A 23,845-nucleotide genomic window follows, 5' to 3' on the forward strand; every position below is an offset into this window, starting at 1 on the left:
CTGTCTTAACCCTCTTATTTTGTTAGTAGTGATTTCTCCTTTTAATGTATTTCAGAGGTTAACTTTTTTACTTACAGATCAGCTCCTGTTCCATATATGGAGTATTTGACTTCTCCCCAGAGTCCCGAATCTGGGTCTGTAGCCTTAAGAAAAGAATTCAAAGGAGTCCTGATTTATTAACCTGTAGTAAAGTATATTTTCCTGTTGTGCCTAATAACAGCACTCTGAAAGCCAAACAGATTTTTCCCCCTTTAAAATATTTTGTCAGTATATTTATGGAATTTTCATTAACAAATTGCATTTGGAAGTTGGCAAAATCTTACAAAATCAAATGGTAATGAGTGATACAGCAAAGCTTTTTCATATAACCACATCCTAAGCACTCTACATGAACATAAGCAGTAAAATCTATAATGCTTATTGGGTACTCCATTCTTAGGCATTTGACATTATCTTGTAACATCCTTTCTTTCATAGGAGTAAGGAGTGTGTTGGTGCACTGACCAAACAAACAACTCATTCTCAAACTTTACTAGAGATCAGCTAAATATGAGTGCATTGTCCCTGGCCAAAACTGTCTTTTAAACAACACTGAGATTTTTTTAAAAAGACTCTCCACTGTGGTATATTTAGTTGATATTTGTACATAACATTGTTTCATTCTGGCTGGTGTTTCGATCATTCTTGTGCTTGTGGGCCCAGGTTGCGTTGCAGATATCTCTTCAGATGTTGCAACTTTGTTCTGCATTCTTATTAGTTTCTCCATGGGCTCAGGATTGGGAGAAGCAGTTGACTTGCTAGAGGGAGCTATTTCTGTTTTCTTTGGTACCTATGGGGAATTTTTTGTTACATCAGTATGTCTGTCCATCTACCTCTACATGCAGAGATATGTGATGTAGGCAGGGGCGCTGTTGAGTATATAACTGGCTCCCTCCCTTGCTTAATTTTTTTTTTTTAACATTTTCTGCAGACCACCTCAGTGTTGGACGCTGTTCTTCTTCTGACTACTACAGTGAGGAACATGATAATCTCTATGCTGTGCTGCCTTGGTGCCAGTGTGTCCTATGGTGAGCCTCTTCTTTGATGTTCTTCCCTATATAGAGTTTAGTGTTTTCACCTCTAGGATATGCAGTTAGCATATATATCAGTAGCATTTGTGTCATTTCACTGCCTCTGCGGCAAACAGACTAGTTTGGGCTCCCTTAGCATCCTGCCTCAGGCATCTACGCCTCTGGTGCCCAGCCCTATGGGATCTTGTATCACTCCCAAATTTACACGTGGCTGTCGACTGCCTCAGCTTTGTGTGACTTACTGATCTATGGGTTCTAGCTCTGACTCTAGTGGTTGTATTAAACAGATGTACAACATTCCTTTTGGGCTGGAAATGTTTCTTCAGTGCTCACAGGGTCTCTGACATTTTGCTTTTCTTCCTCTAGCAGTGTGAGATATTGGTAAATGTATAAACAAATTCTTCCCATTTCTGAACACACAAAAGCAGTTCTTACATTGGGGTCATTCTTTTCCAAATCTGGTGCTTTTTTATAGTCTTGCTTGTGAACAGCATAATTATGCATGTAGCAATCATGTCACCTTGGCAATCTATGGAAGATGGGACTAGAAATTCACTAGCAGCCATTTTCCTTTGTTTTTGTTCAACCTCAATCAAATCCAAGTCTTTCTTACAACAATGCCAGCCTCACTCAGCTACCACTGAATCTTTCAGCTGGAGTGTGGGACATTTTTGTGGATTAAAAAAAACACAAAGTAAAATAAAAATGGCACTTCAGACACATTGTCTGAAAAGGCTTTGCTGAAACAACAGCTACCTTGCTGAGCATTGTGTGCTAACATAACAATATCAGACACTGAGTGGCTCTACACATTAGAGCTTAATATACCTGCTATTCTAGGTATGGTGATAGCTGTGAGTCCACATGGCCTTGATTCCAAATGCACTTAGTTATGAGACTGCAAGAGCAGGTTTTGTTTTACTCATTGATTTAAAGATGTTCAGCAGGTGAGCAGCCAACAAACACAGGAATGACTCCGACCCATGTTGAGGTCAATGACAAAACTCCCATTGAATTCAGCATGGGAGTAGAATAGAGCTTATAAAGAATAAGAAGTTATTAGGAGGACAGAGCCACTGACATGCTTTGGCAGTTTCCATAGACAGATAGTTAGATCAGATACATCTCTGGAAGACTGAATAAAGCTTACTGTTACAGCCACTACGTTGGACCCGCCTGGGGAATTCTCTGGAATCCTGGCAATGTAATAGTCAGATGAGAACTTTGGGACGTTGTCATTGGTGTCCAAGAGACGTATCACTATATCCGCTGTTGAGCTAAATTTCTCAGGAGTGTTCACCTCTATGGCAAGAAGCTAAGAAGATAAAATAGTGAATTCTACTATTATTATCACAAGTATTTGGGAGGCATCTATCACTATGCCTAGGTGCATTTTATCCCAGTGAGAATGGAAACCAACACCACAAGAAAGAAAGCATGCTTTGTGTAACTGGGCAAATCATGCAAAAATCAAACTCATTTCTTAAAATGATAAACATTTTAAAATAAACTTCAGCTATGTCCGTGCCCACTTTGTGTTTGCTTTCCTTGAAAGTTTGAGCAATCCATCTGAATTTTTGTGGGAAGGGAATTCCAAGAATGTGCAGAAACCAAATTTTAAATCTGTATGTGTCATTATTTACAGTAGAAGTGCTTGCCTGACTGTCTGACTAATCACAGGTTCCAGCATAGCTCAGAGAGTGCGTATTGAAAATCAAATATCTGCAGAGAACTGTTCCAGATTTTTAAAAATGTCTCAAATACACTGAATTAGCTTGAATGAGGAATAAAATGACAGAAGCACGATCTGCTGGTGAACATTTTGCAGAGGCTAAATTCATCAGATTATGTGCACCACTCCAGTGTTCTGCAGCTATTCACAGAAGGTGACTTAACTTCCTTGGATGGACTCAGGATGGGAGACAGCAGCTACTAGATAAAATATCAGGGCCTGCAGAACCTGGTGTCATTGAAAAGCCTAGAACAAGAAATGCATTTTACATCTCGCCATAAATACAGCCAGGCTGGGAGTCATGTATTTAAAGCAGGATCAAATTCCAGAGGTTCCACTAATAAGAACTCCTAGCCCAAATCCCTTGAGCTTCAACCTATCTGAATCATACCTTCTGAGTGTAGATGTCCTGGTGAAGCTTAGGGGAAGAGACAGCCTTTGTGACTACCGGGCCTGAGCAATTAGGACTTTATTAGATAGCGACCAGCACCTTGAATTCCATGTTGAAATGAACTACTGCACCAGGACAGCTAGACAGAGCACTAGTCAATGTGATATGTTATCATTCTGCCCTTCTGAAAAGGCAAGCAGCTGCATGCTGCACCTGATTGAGCTGCTAAGTGGCCTTCTAGATTAGCCCACTGTAAGTTTAAATTGTAACAGTCCAGTTTGGAGGTGTCAAATGCCTGAGTTACAATGGGCTCCAGGCCTAGAGGAGTGGGCTTATTTGTCCGGTCATTTGAAAAAAAAAAAGATGTTTCTGGCCACTGTGCTGCTAACTGGGTATCCAGGAGAACTGGAGAATCTAGCAAATGCCCCAAAGGGTGAATCATTCTGAGAACTGGAAGGCAGAAGCTCTCCACTAAGCCATTGTCTTTATCAATTCCTCAGAATGTGTTCTGGTCAAACAGTTCTAGATCACTCCCTGGGTGTCGTGCTTTCCACCCACATCCTGGAGAATGGACTTGGCATGCTGCTGTATACATTAAGGGCAGACTAATGTGTCATTGATTTCTATGGTATGCTAATGGGCACAGAAACTAGCAGGGAAGGAGTTAATCACTGATTAGGGAAGGTATGACAGTTTTGATGAACTGTTGGGGATAGGCATTAGAACAGAAACCAGCCCAAATCTTGTCTAAAATGTTAACTGAAAGAACTCACTCTGGTAGTGGGGGTAGCAAGTGGCTTGAACTTGTCAAGTCTATAAGACAGCTAGTGAGTTGTTTGAAAAAAAATTGCCACATTTCAAACCTGGATATCTGATTTTCTCACCACCTTCCTTTCCCAAATGGGAATTTAGAAACAGGCTTTGCATTTTCAGCAAAATCTGTGCAGTTCATTTTAAAACTCTTGTGCAAATCATTTTATCCAAACAAAGTGAGAGATCTCATAGGGAATAAAAAAATCCTCTTCACTTGTAATTACTACTTTTGGTGTTCATTGCAATAGCATTCACCTGAATTCTTTCAATATTCATGAGCTGGTTGGTTCAATATAGAATTCAACGTATCCATGAGCTGTGCAATTTCTTTAGTAGTCTTTTAGTAACTTACCATGAATAAATCTGCACTACTTATAACTGATTTGGGCAATGCTTTATAATTGGCCATGAAGCTTCCATCTGAATACAATAATAATATGCTGTATTTCTAGAGCACCTTGAATCTAAGGAGCACCAGGTGCTTTACAAACATGACAGATGGTGGAACTGAGACACAGCAGTGAAGTGACTTGCTGAGGTCACATGGCAAATCCTGGGCAAAGAACCCAGGAAATCTGACTCCCACACTACTCCCTCTAATCATTACAGAAACTGCCTCTTTGTATACAAAACATGCAGAGCCCATTAGTACCAAACTATAACTTGGATAAAATATCTTACGAGTAACAAGGCACTGAAGGCAACGAGCTACAATAGAAAACTAATTACCCATCAGCTGGGGTCTTCCACCAGTTCCAGCAATAACATACTGTAAAGCAAGACCATGTGCCTAAGACTGAGTAGGTGAAATCCTGGATTCACTAAAATCTGTGGGGACAGGATTGCATCTAATGAGCTTATTGGCATAAGCAAAATAGTCACCCTGATGTGCATAGTCTACAGTGCTTCAGAAACATCACAAAATGAAATTTCTATACAAATGTAACAGCTAGAACTCCTTGCATTCACTGGGCCAAAGATAGCCCATGGTCCTCAGTTACACTCATTAAACACCACAGCAGTCAATGACCTGAGGGAAGAATTTGGCTTGGTGAGCTTCATTTACAGGGCTATAATAGCATTAGCATTCAGTTAGACAGCCCCAGTTGAAACCAGAAGTCAAAAACCCTCACGTATATGAACCTTTTAATTGGAGCAGGCAAGGAACATACTATACCTTAAAGGTTAACAACTGGAACTTCTCATAATCTATGGCAGCAGAGTTCTCCACTATTATGGTAACCTGAGCCTCATTCAGGACGGTTTGGGGAACAACTCGGAAAATGCCACCGGGTCCAACTAGCCGGAGGTTGAATTTAGCATTGGCCCCCTGGGAACAAAGCATAGGTATGAAAGTAAAAGCAGTACAAAGTGATGTTGCTTTGCTTTCAGCAGCAAGGCTGCATTTACTGTTGCATGGCACAGGCTCCGTTTTTATTCAGTACGTGTATAATTAGAATGTGTGTCTGACTGCTTAGAACCTTCTGTTCTCCATCTCCTGGGTAAGAGAGTGCTAAGAGGCTTACTAAAGTAATCGCTGCAGCTCTGGTCACAGGGCACACGTGGCTTTTTAAAAAAATAGATTAATTATTCCTCCAATTACAATGGAAAAACACTGCACTAGGGTGGCTAGGTGGGCAATTCATGTGAGAAAGAGGCTTTGACTAAGCTTCAAGGCTTGTGTCCCCTAAGTTGGTTGTGTTCCAAGGAACCAGGAGCACATAGATTGGAGAGTCTAGTAAGATTTATCCCTTCCATCTTCCTGACCAGGATTTTATAACAACCAAAGAAGCAAGGGTCTCCAGAGAATCCATCCTGTGCTTTGCAGTGTGATTGATGCATTGCTGGACAGGACTTAGTCAGTGCTGTAGGTATGTGTATATAGAGCAATGAAGCTTTTTATGTGCTGCACTGCTTTGTCTCATTGTTTTTGGTTTAGGAAGCTCCCTCTAACCTGCAGAGAACAGGTGACTGGAGGTAAAGGGTGACCCAGTGGTGGAACAGTGGAAAATAAGTGAAATCACTGAACAATAACCATACATAAAAGGCATCAACCTAGGGCATTCTGCCATGCACTGTGATAAAGGATCAAGCTATTGTACACCAGGACAATTCTGTCAAGTTTTATCTGAACATGGCAGGGGAATGGCAAAAGAAGGAAGGTTCATACAGATAGCCGTTTTAGCCATTAATCTGGCAGACATTTATGCATTCCTATAGAGGATGGGGCAAGATGAGCTGAATGTGATTTATTAACTAATAGCAGGTACCAATCTCTCAACAGCTGTGATTCCCAATTGTCGCCACCAGCCACAATCTCTGATTGGCTGATGCTGATGTCCCTCCAGGATGCAGTACCTTCTAGCAGTGGTGATGTAGAAACAGGACAGCCCCCACATGCTGATGTACACATGGGTGGACTAAGCCTGGGCAGTCACTGCTTCAGTAACTTGCCCATCACAAAGGGAAAAAAGCCAATGTTAATCCCCGAAGCAAATCTGAATATTTTCAAGTTCAAGCTCAGCGGCTTGTGTTGCACTGGAATCCAAACTCCCACAATTAAAGGATAGCCCACCGGCTCCTTTTTGCCTGCAGTGGAGAGTGGAGTGACACATACAAATACCAGCTGGATGTGACTGATGTGCATGGAATGAGTAAGAGCAGTGGCAATGTGGAATGCTATCTTCCCATCCAGGCAAAGATCCTCTATGCATGGGACTCCAGATGGGCTTCCACTCCATACTCCTCAGGCTTTGCAGAAATTAGAGACTGTACCCTCCAGCTCCATCCCACACCACCACTAAGCAAAGTGAGCCAAGGACTCGGTATGTAAAGTAAGAAACATTGTTTACTTTACATTTTGCCTTGAATGAGTGTGTGTGCGCAGAAGGGGAATAATTTGGCTTTAGGCCTTTAAAAGAAAAAAAAACATTGTGTGACACTGTGCAGCAGTAAACATGTTCAGAAATATATTCAATATAGGTACAAATGTTTTCTGTATATTTTATAGTCTGGTTGTAACCTACGTGACTTTTTTTTTTAAACTCCAAGTAGAGAAAAAGCCAGCATAACAGTTTTTCAGTTTGCTTCCTTCTGTTGCTGCAGCAGCAGTGACAATGACAGGACTGACTCGGCACTCATACGTAAGTAGTCGTTTATCTGCTTGCTGCAGAGCAGCAGGGGGAAGCCATTGGATTTGATAGCAATACAACAGTAACAGCACAATACTGAGTACAGTGACATAAGAGCATTGCTGTTCACAGAATACAGTTCTGGGATGTTGTCACTCCCTAAACCTCAGGCTAACTCAAATGGAGGCCAGTGGTACAGTAGCTATCTTAGGGTTTCCTATAGCAACTATTGCCATAGTATCTAAGTGCTTCTTAGGTCAGTTAGAACTACAGGGTGAAGTCCCAAGTGGGCTTCATGGAGTCTTTGTTCTTCTTCCTTGTCTGGCTATAGGATGCTCTTCTTGGGGTATAAGCTTTATCAAACCATGCACTGCAACTCATGTTAAAGAATAAAGGCCAGAAGAATGATACGTTGTAGGTTTTACTAACAGAAGCAATGAAAGGGACAAGGACTGTACTGTCTCCATAAGGCTGTGGGAGACAGCAGTAATAAAGCTACTATTTGTAAAGCATTTTGAAGTTGTAAAATGCTAAGTAGTCCTCCTATTACCTCTAGGAATTATGCAAGAATGTATTATCCTCATTTTACATATGGAGAAACTAAGTGAGAGGGGTGACGAGTCTGATGCTGATCCCATGTCATTGTAAATCATGTGCAACTCCACTGAACTCAATGGAGTTATACTACTGGTAAAACTAGTTTGAGATTCTAAATAGGGCCTAAAATGTCTAAGGACTTGCATACACTTACTGGGGGGATCGACGAGTGGCGATTGATATATCGGTGGTCAATTTAGCGGGTCTAGTGAGAAGAGTAAGTGGAGTCGATGGGAGACATAGCATAGCATAGTCCCATCAACATAGCATAGTGTGGACCCCGCAGTAAGTAGGTCTAAGCTATGTCAACTTGAGTTACGCTACTAATGTAATTCAAATTGCGTAGCTTAGATCGACTTTCCCACATAGTGTAGACAAGGCCTTAGGCCCAGCAGGAGTCAGTGTCTGAGCTGGGATTAGAACTCATGGGGTTCAAGCCAATAGACCGTACCTCTCTTTTAAGCATTCACAGCACTGTTAATGGGCAATCGTATTATAATACTAATAACCTATCCTTGCTCCTCCCCAAAATGTAGGTGCCCAGATATTACAGTGAAAGGTGCTGCAGAAAACCCTTAGAAAAGCCAGACTAGATAGATACTCTTCACAAACTCACCTGATCTGAATCGTTGACAGTAATTTTCAGGCCCCTCAGGATTTCACCCTCGGGTGGGTGCTCATACATTGTCAATTCAAACCGATTCTGGGGCCCATTTTCTCCATAGAAAGTTGGTGGGTGGTTGTTGAGGTCGACGACCCTTATAGTCACTGTGGCAAAAGCATATGCCGTCACATCACCATCTAGACTTATTTCTGATGCCTGTGATAGGTAAAAGAAAAACTGTAGTGCTTTCTTTGTGGAGAACTATCAGTTCAATTAAAATGTTTCTTTTTTCAGGCCCTGAGGCCCTGTGTGAACAAATCACATTGATATTAAGAGTAATTTTGTACATGAGTTGAGTATGCTGGATGCTTTTACATTTGTCTATATCTTTAAATTCATGTTAGAAACCTTGGTCTGAAGCTTAGGGGTGGAATCTTGGTTCTATTGAAGTCAAATCGCACTGACTTTCAGTGAGGTCAGGATTTCACTCTAAAGAGCTACAAATTTGCAGAAAGTCGTATTTGTGCCCAGACATCCAAAAGCTTAACAAAACCAATGGTCCTGCATTGGCCACAAGACCAAGTCATCAGAAAAGAGCTCCACAATCCACCTCTGTCCTAGAATGAAAACTGCTCTCTAGGGACGAATTATCTAATTGACATAAAATAAGAAATGATCTGAACTTTTGCCCAGAATGAAGGTGCAAGGTGAATAGGAACCCAAAACTCTCTGAAGTTCCAAAAAACTTGGACTTTTCCTCCAGGTTATTTTTCAGGTACCCATGCTCTTCTTGGTTCTGGCAGAGGGCATGAGTGCTGAAGCACTGTGAGAAGAACTGTGCTGTTGGAGTCTTTGGTGGGCATATGGGAAGAAGAAAGTACTAGAAATTTCCTTCTGGAGAGACTGTTCTCAAATTTATAGCCCTGCTTTGCTGACCCCATGGACAGGCAACCAAACTGAACCACCAGACTTGTTGAGGTTCACCCAATCAATACTCTCTCATTGACTGTGCCTCTGATGTTTCTTCCACTACAGAGGAAACTCTAGCTGCTGCTTTGTGTAAGAAATTGCTTACCAGTAACTGAGGAATCAAACCCTAACTGGTTATATTAATCCCTGGTGTACACCCATTTCAGTCAAAGGGTGTTCAAACCAACACCAATTATGGCCCAATATTTCAACCTTTGTTCCACTTGCATCAATTGACTGGATGGTACAGTGTGATGCAACATGATTTTAACATGAATTTCTCTAGAGGTTTTTATGTCTTAAATCTCCAAGCATGTAGAGCCAGATTCTAAGCTTGAAGTCAATAGCATCCCACCAATTTACACAAGCTAAGAATCTGGCCCTTTACTATTGTTTTTAGTATAAAATAGTTCAGCATTTATTTATCTATCTTTGGGCTAAGTCACAAGGCCCTTCTAAAGACATAATCTAGTTCTTATTCAGGAAAATTGCCATTGCTTTCTATGCATGTTTGTGTGAGGAAAAATTGATAAGGGCCTAATGATGTGACCCTGTGCCATTAAAATGTTGATCGTTAGAATCCTGTGTAAATTTAGGCGGCATGTCACATTCATATCCCGTCTCTTTAAAATTCTGTTCTCTTTTCAATTCTAACCTTGGACGTGTGTGTCAAACTTTTGTGTTAGAGACCCAGTCAAGTGGATATGGATTTAATAGCTATGATCCACTATTCAGCATCATTTATCCTAACCCTCTCAATGATGATAGATTTAATAGTAATCCACTCCAGCAGATATGGATTTAATAATTCATTAATTTCCATACTCAGTAATAAAAATTGAAAATAGAGAGTGAGCAGACAACCATCTAAGGGAAAGAAGACTGTAGAGCTGGGAATTAATTTGTGACTGTTAGATTTTATTTCCAAGAGGAAATTGGGGGCACTTTGAATATCTGGGCAAACAATGGGAAATTATGCTGATTTACATGAGGTGATGATCTGACCTTTGAACATACAAATACAACATGTAGCACTTAGGACTTGGGTCATGTTACCTGTTTTTAACACAGATTGACATTCATGGCTAGTAGATCATAGGCACAGGGAAACTATGGAGCATACCTGAATTTTTAGTTCATACACTTCTTTCTTTAGTTTACTTGGGTTTTTTATAACAGAAATAGCTCCAGTCGTATTATTTATTTCAAAAGATCCTTCACTTCCTGTCACAAGAGAGAGGGACATTTGATTATGGTGATCAGTTTCCAACTTCCTGAAAAAGAAGGGTTCTAAAAAAACATGAGCTGTAAAATGTACAGTGTTTTGTATAAAAAAGAAGTTGTAGTTCCTGTCTAGCCACTAGGTGACAATGGACTGTGAGGTAGGGCACCTAGCGCAGCCTCTGCAAGGAGTAGTAACTTACCGGCCTGAACTCACTTTGGATAGTAAGGAGGTAAAAATTTCATTGCTACCACATTTTAGGCATATACCTGGTGGTCATCAGCAGGGTGAATGTAGATGCTTGAAGTGGTGCAGTTTTTCTGTATCATGTAATGTTTAAATATTATTGAGCAAAAAAATCATACAAACGGCCATAACTCATAGAAACAATTTAATTTTTAACCCAAATTGGCAGAAAGCTTCTAAATACAATTGATAATGCAACTAGGTACTCAAAAATAGTACTGTTTTAGAAAGTTTGGGAAATATTTTGCCCCAGGTGATATTTTATGCATTTTCCCATACTTTCTTTTTGCCTTTGATTAAAACACGGCAGTCTGAGCTCATTTGTACCATGTAATACATCAAAATATTTGTCATTATTTGTGCAATGGATTGAGTTGTGAAGTTTTGCAGATTAGACTTTCTACCCCCTAATAATAAAACATACCGTATATTTCTGATATCTGCTTGCCCAGAAGCATAAGTCTAAAGCACCCACGATACAAATGTAATTATCTTTTTACAATCACTGAACACAATGATGATATATGTAAACTATTTATATAACAGCAATGACTCTTGGTAAGAGGGCTGTAGAATGTCTTGTATGACTATATCATGTGAATTACAAAGTATAATAATGTACTCTTATGTAATCCCTACATAACACTATGAACTCCTGAGTGTCTAATGAAACACCTCTTGGGCTTTATCAAACTCTGGAGCACTCCATCTAGCTCGAAAGCTTTTCTCTTTCACCAACAGAAGCTAGTCCAATAACAGACATTACCTCACCCACCTTGTCTCTCTAGTACCCTGGGAACAACATAGCTACAACAACACTGCAAAAAACCATAAATGTGCCGTCAGATAATACTTGCTCAGAGCCTTATCTTTTGTGCAGAGATGCTGATGCTTCCCACAATGCTTGTTGAGTGATTGCTTGATGCTCATGCCATATAACACTAAAGAGTCTGGCAGTCTAGTGTACTGCTCCTCCATTATCAATTAGGTTATAATATATATCTGGCTTCTCTTCCTGAAGAAGTCTATGTTCTGCTACATTTACACAACCCTATTTAGCATAATTCACATGACCATACTGAAAGTCAAGTGGAATAATCTTTACCAATATCTCAAGCTACATCGACTGGTTTTCTTCTCTTTTTGCTGCTATATAATCCATCAATAGTTGGGAGAAATCTATTAAATAGTTTTCCCAGAAGAGAAATGTATCTGAACATTTTTTTCCTTGGGTAATATAAGTATCCATGAGCTGGAAGGGTGATTAGATGCTGTTCATGATGTCTGCCTGCCAGAGCATTCTGTGTTTCCATTGTTTTCTCTGGCCTGGTCCACACTAAAAAGGGGGTTCGAATTAGGGTATGCAAATTCAGTTACGGGAATAGCGTAGCTGAATTCGAAGTACCCTAATTTGAACTACTCACCCGTCCAGACGCGGTGGGGTCGAACTCCGCGGCTCCCCCGTCGACTCCACCACCGCCGTTTGCAGTGGTGGAGTACCGGAGTCGACCGCGGCGCTTCGGGAGTTCGAACTATCGCGTCTAGATCAGACGCGATAGTTCGAACTCCGAGAAGTCGAACTCACCGCGTCGACCCGCGCGGTGAGTATGGACCTGCCCTCTGTGTGCCTTCTCTACATCTTCAAATGCTTCAATCCATTTGGAGCTTTCTCCAAGAAGCATCTCTTCTCATCTTCTGGGAGAACATCATTGTTCATGGAATCACTAGCTGCCATCCATTTCAAACCATTCATTGCCTTATTCATAAGTTTGTGAATTCTAATGTCACAGTTATATACTTTCACTCTTAGAGCATGGCTGACGACTGAAACACCACAGATTTGCTTCCACAAGGATGTCACTTGCCTGCATCAGACTGCTTGTATCACCCTTGAAATTCACTGCATGATGCATGCTTCCCATCTGAAGGTGGTCATGATCAAATTCATGTTAATTCCACCATTTAATCAACTGAGTGTTGCAGTAGATTGCTTCATGATACACACCATAGGTCAAGTTTTGGATCTGAGAGGAAAACTTACCCTGAAGCTGTTTCATCATAGTGTACACTGTAGTAACATCAGTTGCTGGTGCAGGAATCATTGGACAGTAGCCAATATTAATAAAATATAAAATAGCAGACAGGACAAACTTCTCAAATCAGTCTATTCTACAAATACTGACACATATTTTGATGTTTTACATGGCACAAATAAGCTCATGCTGTCTTGTGTCTATAGACTTTTGCTTTAACCAAAGGCAAAAGTGTAGAGGAAAATGCATAAAATATATCACCTGGGGCTAAATATTTCTCAAAGTTTCCAAAACTGTGCCATCTGTTTTCAAAGGCACAGAAGGGTTCTAAATAGTTAGTTAGCAAAAGAAAGATCAGAGAGATATGCACAATATACAGAAGGGATTCTACATCAGGGTGGAGATCGGAGCAAGGTCGACAGCATTTCTCCTTCTATGTAACACTATCCTCCAGACGCACAATAAACTCAACAAAACAGTACTTCTGTGTTAGAAAGAAGGGATAAAATGGGAATGGGATTCACCAGACACATTTTTCAACAGTGCTTTGGATACCGTTGATTTTGGGTTCCGTGCTTGCAATGCCTTAAAAAGGCGTGATTTTCACAAAGTGCTGAAATTCAGTTTCCATTAAGGTGTCTGAAGTTGGATATTCAAAATTACCAGTCACTTTTGTATGTACTGATTTCATATGCAGACAGAAATAAAAATGAGCCTTCTCAGTTTAATTAGCAAATACTTAATAATGCCTCTGCAAAAACAAAACCCTCTCTTGCTAATATCAGCTAAAGTGAGAAGTCTGACAATCTAACCAGAAAACAGTCATTCCTTCTGCAGCATATATATCTAGGGGCCTTAGATGGCTGGGCATTTAAAAACTCAACCTCTTAAAAGATGATACTGTGTAAAAAGGCCTTCTGTGGATATAGGGTCAAATTCTGACCTGAACACCCACTGAGGCTCACAGGCAGAATCTGGCTGATGGAGCTGGTAGGGCTATGTACTGATTTCAGCAAACCCACTCTTCCATGTGTCTAGGCAGAGCATCAGTTGCGCCATTTGTACTATGCTCCCTTTCTGACATGGCTAATTCACTGAGCGAAGCAGAAGGCAGCTTCTGGAAATATAATAATCACTTGAGTGCTTGCTGCCTCATCTTTGCCCCATCTCCTCTGATAAAGGTAGCCTGCTGCATGAAGAAAGCAGGTAGGAAATGAAGGCACAGGAAAAGAGCTTGACTGAAAATACTTCATTAGTCTGAAAGGGAGACTTATGCCGGATATTTCTCTCCCTGCTCTGCAGCATGTATGGAAATCTGGCCATGAATTGGGTTTTGTGGCAGAGCCCATGCACTCATGGACAGGTCCATTGTTGCTGCAAGGAAATCAAACTGAAAAGAAAAACTCAAACCTGGAAGAGTTGCCTCTTCAGAAATAAAGGCTGATTACATGAAAGCCCAGTCATTCTTCTCTCTAATTTGACTTTAATGCTCATTTTAAAATGTCCAATAATGTCTTGTTTTGTGAATATCTGCAATACCTGCAACTTCATTAAAGTTCATTAGACACCACACTGAATGATACAGACGTATGTGGCAGTAAATCATTAAGATTCATAAGCCTGAAAAGTAAAGCCTGACTGAGAAGAAGCTGAAGTCAATAGTTGTTTCAAGCAACAATACATCATGATATTGCCCAATTACCATAGGGAAACTGGTAACTCCGAGTGTGACATTATGTACATTCTGTACAACAGCATATTTTGAAGCTTAGGGTTTCCTTTTTAAAACAAAAAAGTGATTTTCAACAAAAAGTGTAATAATAATTACTATTCATAAATAATTAACAATAGCATGTATGGTTTCCTTGCATTTTGACAGCACAAACTCAAGGTGTAGAACAGGGGCCTCTCTTGATTGTGGCCAGTGTTTGCATGGGGGTGCGAGGAAGTAAGGCAGTGTTCTTCCTCCCATACCTATTCCCCCACCTCCAGGGCTTTGAGTGGCTGGAATAGTCTCCATCTCTTCCCACTCCAGAACCATGATTGGTTCCCTCCTCTCCTTTCTGCTCCCACACTTCCTGCTAGTGAAACCTCACTACAATGTACATGGAAACATGAATAAAATCTGCTGGCCTTGAAGTTGCATGGGTCTCCCAGTGTGTTCTTCTGCTGGCTACCAGTTTAGATGGGAAAGTCCCTCAGCGCAGGGATCATTTATGTCTAGTAAAGTGCCAGGCACAATGTTGGTTCTTAAACAATAAATAAGCAAAATAAATGATTCCAAGATGAGCAATGTAGCTCCATGAAGCAAACACTAAAACTCAGTGAATAATCTCTGGGCTGCTCCCAGCTAGACAAGAGCCAGGAATAGTTTCAGGTGTCTGACCCTATTTCATGAGAGGTATCTTCAGCTTTACTAGACTCTAGCATGCTACGTTCTGATTTAATGTCATGTCTAGCTTTGACATCCCTTAGGATTTCACGCCAACTCTGTCTACTCACCATTCACAAGACAGTAATGAATATTATTAGGCTTTCCTCGGTCACCGTCAAGAGCAACGACTGTTAGTACCTCAGAGTCCTAAGGAGAAATGAGGAATTACAGCTTAGGCAGTGAGAGCAAAGAGCAATGAAATTGCTAGCGAATATTAATAAAATCCACTCCAGCCAGTTCCTCCCCTATAACCAGGTGATAGGTGCTCTTGCTGTGGCTGCATGAGGACGACAGCAGGGGCCCATGCTCCTGCCAGAAAATAAGTCACAGCCTGACTTTGTATCAGGCCATTTGACTAGTTGATCTACAGGCCCTGAGTGTGCTCAGGATTAGCCTTTGGGGCAGGCATCTTCCCCCTATTAAGGGATCTGGGGCTCTTTTGCCTCTACTCTTCTACCAGTAAAACTCCCACTTGCCCATCCATGTGCTGCAGCAGAGGGACTGGTTGTTCCAGGCCATTGTGAGGCCTGTACTGCTTGTAGACGCTTTCCTGTTCTGCACTGGGAGTTGATACGGAAGGTCAGGTAAATTCTCAGTGTGAAATGCTGCATGCTGACAGGTCAGCTCGTGTGTGAGTCAAGTGACGATTAAAATGGGGGATGTCCATGCCATTGAATTTGGTGAACAGGAGATGGGAATGTCGCAGGACTGCAAGCGCTTGGCCTGGGACTATTCATTACCAAGATGGAATGTTTTCTGGCTTATGGGCTAGGCTAGCTGGTCAGGCAATATAGCTGACCAAGACCAAGTTAGTTCAGGGATTGACTGAAGGAGACCTAGGGGATGTCCTAATTATTAGTTGGAACAAGGGATAGCCTGTGCTCAGGAAATCAGCTGCAACTAGCCCTTGCTGCAAGGCCTATTTTAGGTTTTCCTTGTGATGATGATTATGATTATATTCAGTGCCATCTGTGCCATTCTTTGAGAATGGGAGCATCCCCACTGTAGCATCCTGAGCCAAGATCATGCCAATCATTTTAGTGTCAGCAAAATGTAAGGATCCACAGGAAAGGCAGAAGCAACTTTTCTGGCTTGTGGGTCACACAGTTGTGGCAAAGTGTAACTCTGGCTCACAACTGTTAATCCTTTCTGTTGCCAAAATACTGTGCTGCCTTGTCCTTTTCCCACCTGCTCTTCTGCTTTTTCTGACAGCCTTTTATGAGCAACTATGGAATCAGACAATGCTGCTCTGCTCCCCTGTGGAATGGTTACTAAACCCATGTGAGCATTTCATGGCAATGCTGAGTACATTAGCCCAAACTGAGGCAGTGAATTCTATTCTGCAATGGTTTTAAGTACTGTTGCTCTTTACTTCTCAGGGAACAGACCACCATGTTAAGTGGACAGAGCCTGGTAAAAAAGAACCAGAGATGGGCACAAGCCATACATTTGGATAAAAGCTTCTAAGTCACACTTTGGGAGTGTTCACCCTCTAGGTTTTAGTTAGGCTCATGACATTGCGAAGACTGGAGCCACTTACAAAATTCAGGTGCAGATTGGAATTCCCTGGCCATCCAAAAGTTTGAGAGAACTCAGTTTTAAGATTTTTGGTTCGTGTCCACCTCCGATTTTAAGCAGAGGAAGTCAACTCTATTTCTTCTCTCCTCTCCTCACAGAGACATTATATTCATTTAATGAGGGTATTTCATTTCCTAAAACTCCTCACTTAGTACTTGTCTTGCAAGGTCCTCTCTCAGTTCCTAATGATATCAAAGGTGTTGAAATGCCCAACACCTTGCAGGCTCAAGTCCTCTGATTTGATCCTGGAAATGCCACACAACTGTTGTAGACCTCAAATATATATGTACAGGTGACTACTCCACAGGTTTCCAGTGCTTTGAATTGCAACATCTGATTGCCACGTAATTCACCAAACAGCAGATGGTCATTTCTGTTCTCTCCAATAAAATCAAGATAGACAGCAGAAGCAACCTATGGATCCCAAGGCAATGTGATTGGTAAGTGCTATGAAACAACAAGGAACATTTGTGGCTGTCTTTAAAATTTTAACAGTCTTTCATTTTGCCTAATTAACATTGCTGTGGGATAGATGGTTACCAACATCAATAAGTTTTGCACAATTGCCTCACACAGATAGGCCTCTTGACTGAACTGGGACTGTTCCCTGAGTAAAAATACTCAACACAATGAGCCAGGGTGGCACATTCTAGGCCCCTTTGTAAATTTCAATCTACATCAATATAGAACAAGGGAACCCTGAGATAATGTTAAATAGTTGTAAATAGTGACTGGAAATATTTTCATGACAACAACTGTATACTTCGAACAATGGCAAGGTTCTGTCAGAGCAATAGCAATAACACAGTTTACCGTATGTGCTGGCAAAACCCTTCCTCAAAGAATTACTTAATTTCTTTGCTATATTTATGAACAAGATATTCAAAGAGAAAAAAGATGGATACATAGCCACAGAAAATGTCAGTGTTCTATTTCTAACTTTTTTATGCTGGAAGATGGATTTAAAGAATGGCTATTGGAAGAACTCCAGTGCAGTCCCTTGGATAGAGATAGAGCACTTTGTCCTGGGTTAAAAATGTTAACTCCAAGAACAGCACCACCCAGAAAAAAAAAAAAGGAGCAACTTCATGGAACTAAAGCTGAATGTGTAAGTAAGAGTGAAAGCAGCAAGTGCGTTTCTCTGTGTGAAGTTTGCTGTAATGGCTGAGGCCATGCTGGGAAGGACACTAGTATTTCCATCATTTTATCATCATAATAGTGTAAATTGCAGGGCTCAGACTGGATGTAATTAATACTTACTAACCCATGGTTTCCACAGTAAATACCATGTACTCTGTGCACTTGATAGATATGGGTCTTTCAAGATCGCTTGGTAACTACATAGAGTAAATTAGTGTATATCACATTTTTTATAGCCTCTTTCAATCCAAAGGATTTCAAAGTGCCTTAAAAACTACCTACAATATATACAGTAATCCCTTCCACCTCACCACCCTGCTGAAATGCAGCACTTTAGGTAAAGAACTACAGCAACTATTTAACAGCAGACAGCAATGCTAAATTATAATTTAGGACAGAATAAAGTAAAGAAAACTGCATCTACTGAAACTGCAAGGGAAATGTAGGTAGACAGACTGTAGCCACACTGCCACTAGAAGTCAGAGTCTACAACTCAGTAACTTTATGACTAATAATACCATTTGTAGTCATATGTGCTAAAAGAGGGTAAATCAAAATCTCATGCTTAAGAATGAAAGCAAGTCTGCACTGGGCTTAGGGAGGAATTTCCATCTCCTTCATATATAACAATTGGCTAGAGATATGGTTGTTTCACTTTTCTTTGAAGCATCTGGTATAAGGCACAGCTGGAAGCAGGATAGTGGACTTGACGGACTATGGCTATGACTAATACCCTTTGGACTATATGCTATGCTTCTGTTTCCATGTGCCTGAATTGTTACTCAGGATTCTTCCATATCATGGAGCACTCAGAAGCTCCAGTCTGCCTGGGCTGTGTGGCCATGGAATAGAAATGGAACCTGATGGAGATATCTCCTCAGCGGCAGCCACATACCTGCTGTGTAGCCACTGACCTCCTCTCTCCACTTGCAAATTATTTGCCCGATTGACAGTTTGGTTTCAGAGCTGTCAGCTGACTCTACCGGCTGTAAAGGCTGCTTGGCCCATTCCACCTCCGGAGCCATCATTCAGAAGAGAAGATCCCACATTATTAGCATGTCAGGGTCACCTCCTCCCTAGTGACTCCAAGGGAGACGATGTCTGGGATCGGGTAGCTTATAGGGCAGTCATAGAGTTTTCCTTGGCCCATACCCTAGCTGATGGCTCCAAAACAGACCTCTCAGATGGTAAGTACAGGTTCATTTAGGTCAAAGATCTCCACTTGCACCAATAGTCAGAAGCCTCTGCAGGACCTCTGCAGGGCTGGTTGGGTTAATGGGAATTTGAGTTCTCAAACGCTTTCAGAAGCACTGCAAGTCCCTACCATGGAGTGGCTGTTAATCATGATCCTACTTGTACAAGTAAAAAATCGCTTTGGCTTCAAAGAGAGCTGGAGCAGGCTCTCTGTGATTTTGTGATGGACACAAATAAGTACCAGCATGAGATTTACCTGACTCATTTCACTTAAGATTCAAGTCAGAGTGTGAACGTAGGTCTCCAGAATTCTAAGGCTGGTGCTGTAAACCACTGTGACACCTGGCCCCACTGGTTTGTCATGTTAAAAGGTTTCTCCATTGCTTCTGGGTCTCCTGTAGGTGAAAGTGATACTCACCGCCAGGGTGTCCTCATAGACATAGCCATAGTAGGGAGTCCCAATGAACATGGGAGGGGTGTCCTGAACATCTTCCACATTGATAGTGACTGTGGTTGTGGCTGAAAACACCTTGTTGTCTCCCCTGAGCTTCCCACCACCGTCCTACAACAGAATGCATTGTCAAGTCATTATGCTGAAATTCACCCACTGGAACTCCTGATTGGAGATTTATCAGCTCACAGAACCACACACTCCTGATTAGTGCACTCCCAAAACTAATGCATCTCCTGCAATACATACAGGGCTAGAATCATCATAACAAGAATGTGTGGAGATATTTATTCTAATCTTAGCAAGAAAATGGTCAATAACAGGTGGAAACAGATAAATAGATAGCTTTAGAGCTAATCAATGAATGCCAAGAGTTATAGAAAACTCTGCTCTGTCCTATTCCCTCTATTTGTGGTTTGTTTGGTTCCCTCTTTTATTAAGCAGACAGTACTGAATCTCCCTGGAGTAATTTTTAACATTAAAAGTTGGTTGTGCCGGTACATGGAATCACATGTTTTATTTTGCGTTTGAGCTCCTATTTATCAATGCCACCTAGGGAAGAAAATCAGTCTTTGCAGGAACCAGGTGAGTGAGAAGAAGAGGCCAAATCTGGAAGAACATCTATAACTTTTCATTCTAAATGTAGGGCATAACAAAAGACACTGCTCCAGGAAGTGCATTGCTGGGGAAGATTAAATTCTGTATGTGATCAAAGTCTCCTAAGGACTCTTGTACAAGCAGCAAAGAATCCTGTGGCACCTTATAGACTAACAGATGTTTTGCAGCATGAGCTTTCGTGGGTGAATACCCACTTCATCGGATGCAAGACTTGCATCCGAAGAAGTGGGTATTCACCCACGAAAGCTCATGCTGCAAAACGTCTGTTAGTCTATAAGGTGCCACAGGATTCTTTGCTGCTTTTACAGATCCAGACTAACACGGCTACCCCTCTGATACTAAGGACTCTTGTGACACAGTCAAAGGTGTGGAAGAGCATAAATCTGGGAATTGTTAAGTGGCCACGGTGCAATCAACTCTGTTTGTGCTACTGACACGACAGAGCCAATTAGCGAGACGACTCAGTATATGAGAAGATTTTAACCCCTTAACAATTATGCTGGCTATTAAAGCAGTGAATTGTTTTGCATCCCCACTGTAACAAGAATAAAGCACTTTTATGCAGGGATATGTCCACTCTCCCCCAATCCCAGCCACTCTGCACTATAACAAAGTCAGGTGAATTTGGACTACATTTTGCCACAAACTCCTCCCCGGATCAAGTCTGGCCCCAAAAAATTAAATGATGCCCAGGCCAACCTCTACTCACAAAACACAAGAACACTCAAAAATGTTCTTTGTGGCCTAGCAGAAGTTGTGTCACCTCATAGCACCTGCCCAAACATGTCTGTCAGAACTACAGGTCCCATATATTTCTGCAAGTCTCTGTACCTCAGGCCTGGTCTACACTAAGAAGGGGGGTCGAACTAGGGTACGCAAATTCAGCTACGTGAATAGCGTAGCTGAATTCGAAGTACCCTAATTCGACCTACTCACCCGTCCAGACGCGGCGGGGTCGAACTCTGCGGCTCCCTCGTCGACTCCGTCACCGCCGTTTGCAGTGGTGGAGTACCGGAGTCGACCGCAGCACTTTCGGAGTTCGAACTATCGCGTCTAGATCAGACGCGATAGTTCGATCTCCGAGAAGTCGAACTCACCGCGTCGACCCGGAAGGTAAGTGTAAACCTACCCTCAGACTCAATAGTTTTACAGTCTGTTATGAGTCTACAGCAGTGCCACAAGCACAGACTCCATAGGATTTATAGTAGTGGGGAGAGGAGTGGAATGTGCAGCTGCCTCTAAAGGATATGAATAACTATGGTCCATTAGTCAGCCCGTAAGAGAGGGAAGAAAATATATGGTTTTTGGAGAAGAGATGTGTCACCTCTCTTCTGCAGCATGACTATTCTCCACCTGCTGTACTGACAAAGAGCAGTGATGCACACAAACACTGCCAGTATTGCAGTTAATTACTCTACTTTATGTGCTGGTAACTCTGACTCCTAGATATTGCTTCATGCCTTCATAATGGTGGGTTCCTTACTACAGCGCACACACTACGGATTACCGCACTAGCCAGAATGAGGGTAACTCTGAAGGTATACTCCTCTGGGTCTAATTTTTCCCCATTCTTCTTTGGGCCATCCTCAGCTGTGGCTTTCCACAGTTAAAGTCCTTCCCCTCCCTGCCTCTTCTTTCAGGAAAGAGCTTGATACCTTTGCTACCACGGTGACAAAATGAGTTCTTGATTTTTCATAGTCTAGAGTGATCCCTGTTTTGATGCGAAGAACACCACTGTGTCGGTCTATGGTAAACTTATTAGTACGGATGTTCTAGAATAAAAGAAGAGGAGAAGTGGTGAAAGATTACTGGTATGGAAACAAGATTGGTATTTGGACTTTTACTTAGCTTGCTAAAGATATAGACTAGAATAATAAACAGAGGTGGGTAAACAGTCTGTAATGAATGATTCACGTGATTAATTTCACCTTGTTGTGTTCAGGAACAATTTATGAACAGATCACAATTTTCTCATTATTCAAAATAATGCAGCAATCTTAACTTAAGACATTTCCCAGCCTTTAATATTTAACTATGTAGCCATAATATTCTGTTAACAATTTATTGGATGGAATTAGTTGGGTTTTTTGTTTTAGAAAATAAAAAGATGAAAAAGAAACTAACCCACAACAAAGTTGTCCCCCTCTTCAGGACTTCAAAATTCTACTTGCTTCCAAAAAACTGGCAATTGTTCATGTACAATCCATTATCTGGAACAGTTGTCAGGATTTTCAAAGGTGATTGCTGAATTTTGGATGCCTCATCTGAAGTGTTTTAAAGAAGCCTGATTTTGATAAGGTGCTGAGCATTTACCCTCTGAAAATCAGGGCTTTTTAAGGTGTCTCATGGTGGGTACCAAACATTGAAGCACCCAAAATTCATTGGTTGTGTTGAAAATCTTGACATATTTGAGTAGACACCACTACTAGAATGTTCTATCCTGTATATTGTAAAAGGCCAACATGTGAGAGAGAGCGTGCCGCTGTTATGTGATACTTGGGAGCTCTCAGGGAGTGAGCCAATAGCTCTCATGGAGCCTTTTGCTTCAACCAATGCACACTTTAAGTGGACTTTTTGCTAGACTGATATGTTAGTCATATATACATGTATGGCACGGCCTTTCTTCGCTGCACATTTTGTGAGGTTAGTGAAAAACCCTACGCAAAATGAATTACGTATGAGATTTTCAAAGGATCATAACTTGGTCATATCAAAAGCAAATTTCAACAGGGCACTCAAAGGCTTCTCTTAACGGTAAGGCTATATTTGTGCCAAATTTCAATTTTCTACATTCATCTAACCTGGCTGCATCTAGCACTGTTCACAAAAAGTTTGCAATCATTTTTTTATAATGGGAAAATACATTTGTTCAGTGTCCTCATATTCAAAAATGACTAAACCAATTTTTCCTCAAACTAACAAAAATTACCTTCAGAAAGAGCACAAATCTAGAAAATTTCTGCCACAAAGGTGAAAGTTTTAGGAGTTAATGAGCAACACCTAACAAGGGGATAGGACAGATAGAAATATGCTGTCAAACAAAAGCATAGCCTTTGAAAATTGTCATGGTATTATAACAATGCTCTGTAAATAATGTGCCTCTTCAGTGACTGACTACGGGTGACATTAAACAATGCAACATATTGTCTGCTAGCTCTACCTCTTGCTAAGGAGAAAATGAGGGTCACTAGCATCTCAAAAGTGGAACAGAGTGGCAAACCGCAGAACAAAAATGACTGTGAAAAAAAGTAAGAGACTCAATTTCTGTGAGAGAAATGGGTTTTCACATAGTGACCTGATCTGAGGGACTTGTCAGAATTGCAGAGTAGATTTGTAAGTGGCATTGAATTTAAATAAGAGTTAGATTTCCTTTGCAGTAAGATCATTGTGTTTGCTTTTTGTGTCTTTTTTGGCTGATTACAGTACTTGGTTTAGGATGTTTTTTTCTTTCAGTTATCTCATGGTAAGACAATTAGCTTTAATTCTACATAAATATTTGCATTTTCTCAAGTAGACATTGATTCCTGCACTCACTTTTGTCTAAGTAAATACTGTAATGAATGAGTTAGTTTATGTGTACCACTTCCTCTTACTGGGGAGAATCAAAATTATTCAGTGGCAG

General features: G+C 41.1%; 1 protein-coding gene across 1 annotated transcript in view; it reads right to left on the reverse strand.

Moving 5' to 3' along the window:
- The window catches only part of CDHR1 (cadherin related family member 1), a 59,754-nt gene that overhangs the window by 21,533 nt on the left and 14,376 nt on the right, over window positions 1–23,845 (reverse strand). Inside the window, exons 8-15 of the mRNA XM_039546460.1 lie at window positions 21,879–21,995; window positions 19,573–19,716; window positions 15,311–15,389; window positions 10,431–10,531; window positions 8,351–8,554; window positions 5,184–5,336; window positions 2,221–2,385; window positions 76–143 (exon numbers count right to left, since the gene is read on the reverse strand). Coding sequence (XP_039402394.1) covers window positions 76–143; window positions 2,221–2,385; window positions 5,184–5,336; window positions 8,351–8,554; window positions 10,431–10,531; window positions 15,311–15,389; window positions 19,573–19,716; window positions 21,879–21,995 — 1,031 coding nt within the window. The remainder of the gene's footprint in view (window positions 1–75; window positions 144–2,220; window positions 2,386–5,183; window positions 5,337–8,350; window positions 8,555–10,430; window positions 10,532–15,310; window positions 15,390–19,572; window positions 19,717–21,878; window positions 21,996–23,845) is intronic.

The sequence above is a fragment of the Mauremys reevesii genome, linkage group 7, assembly GCF_016161935.1.
Source record: "Mauremys reevesii isolate NIE-2019 linkage group 7, ASM1616193v1, whole genome shotgun sequence".
Classification (NCBI taxonomy): Eukaryota; Metazoa; Chordata; order Testudines; family Geoemydidae; genus Mauremys; species Mauremys reevesii.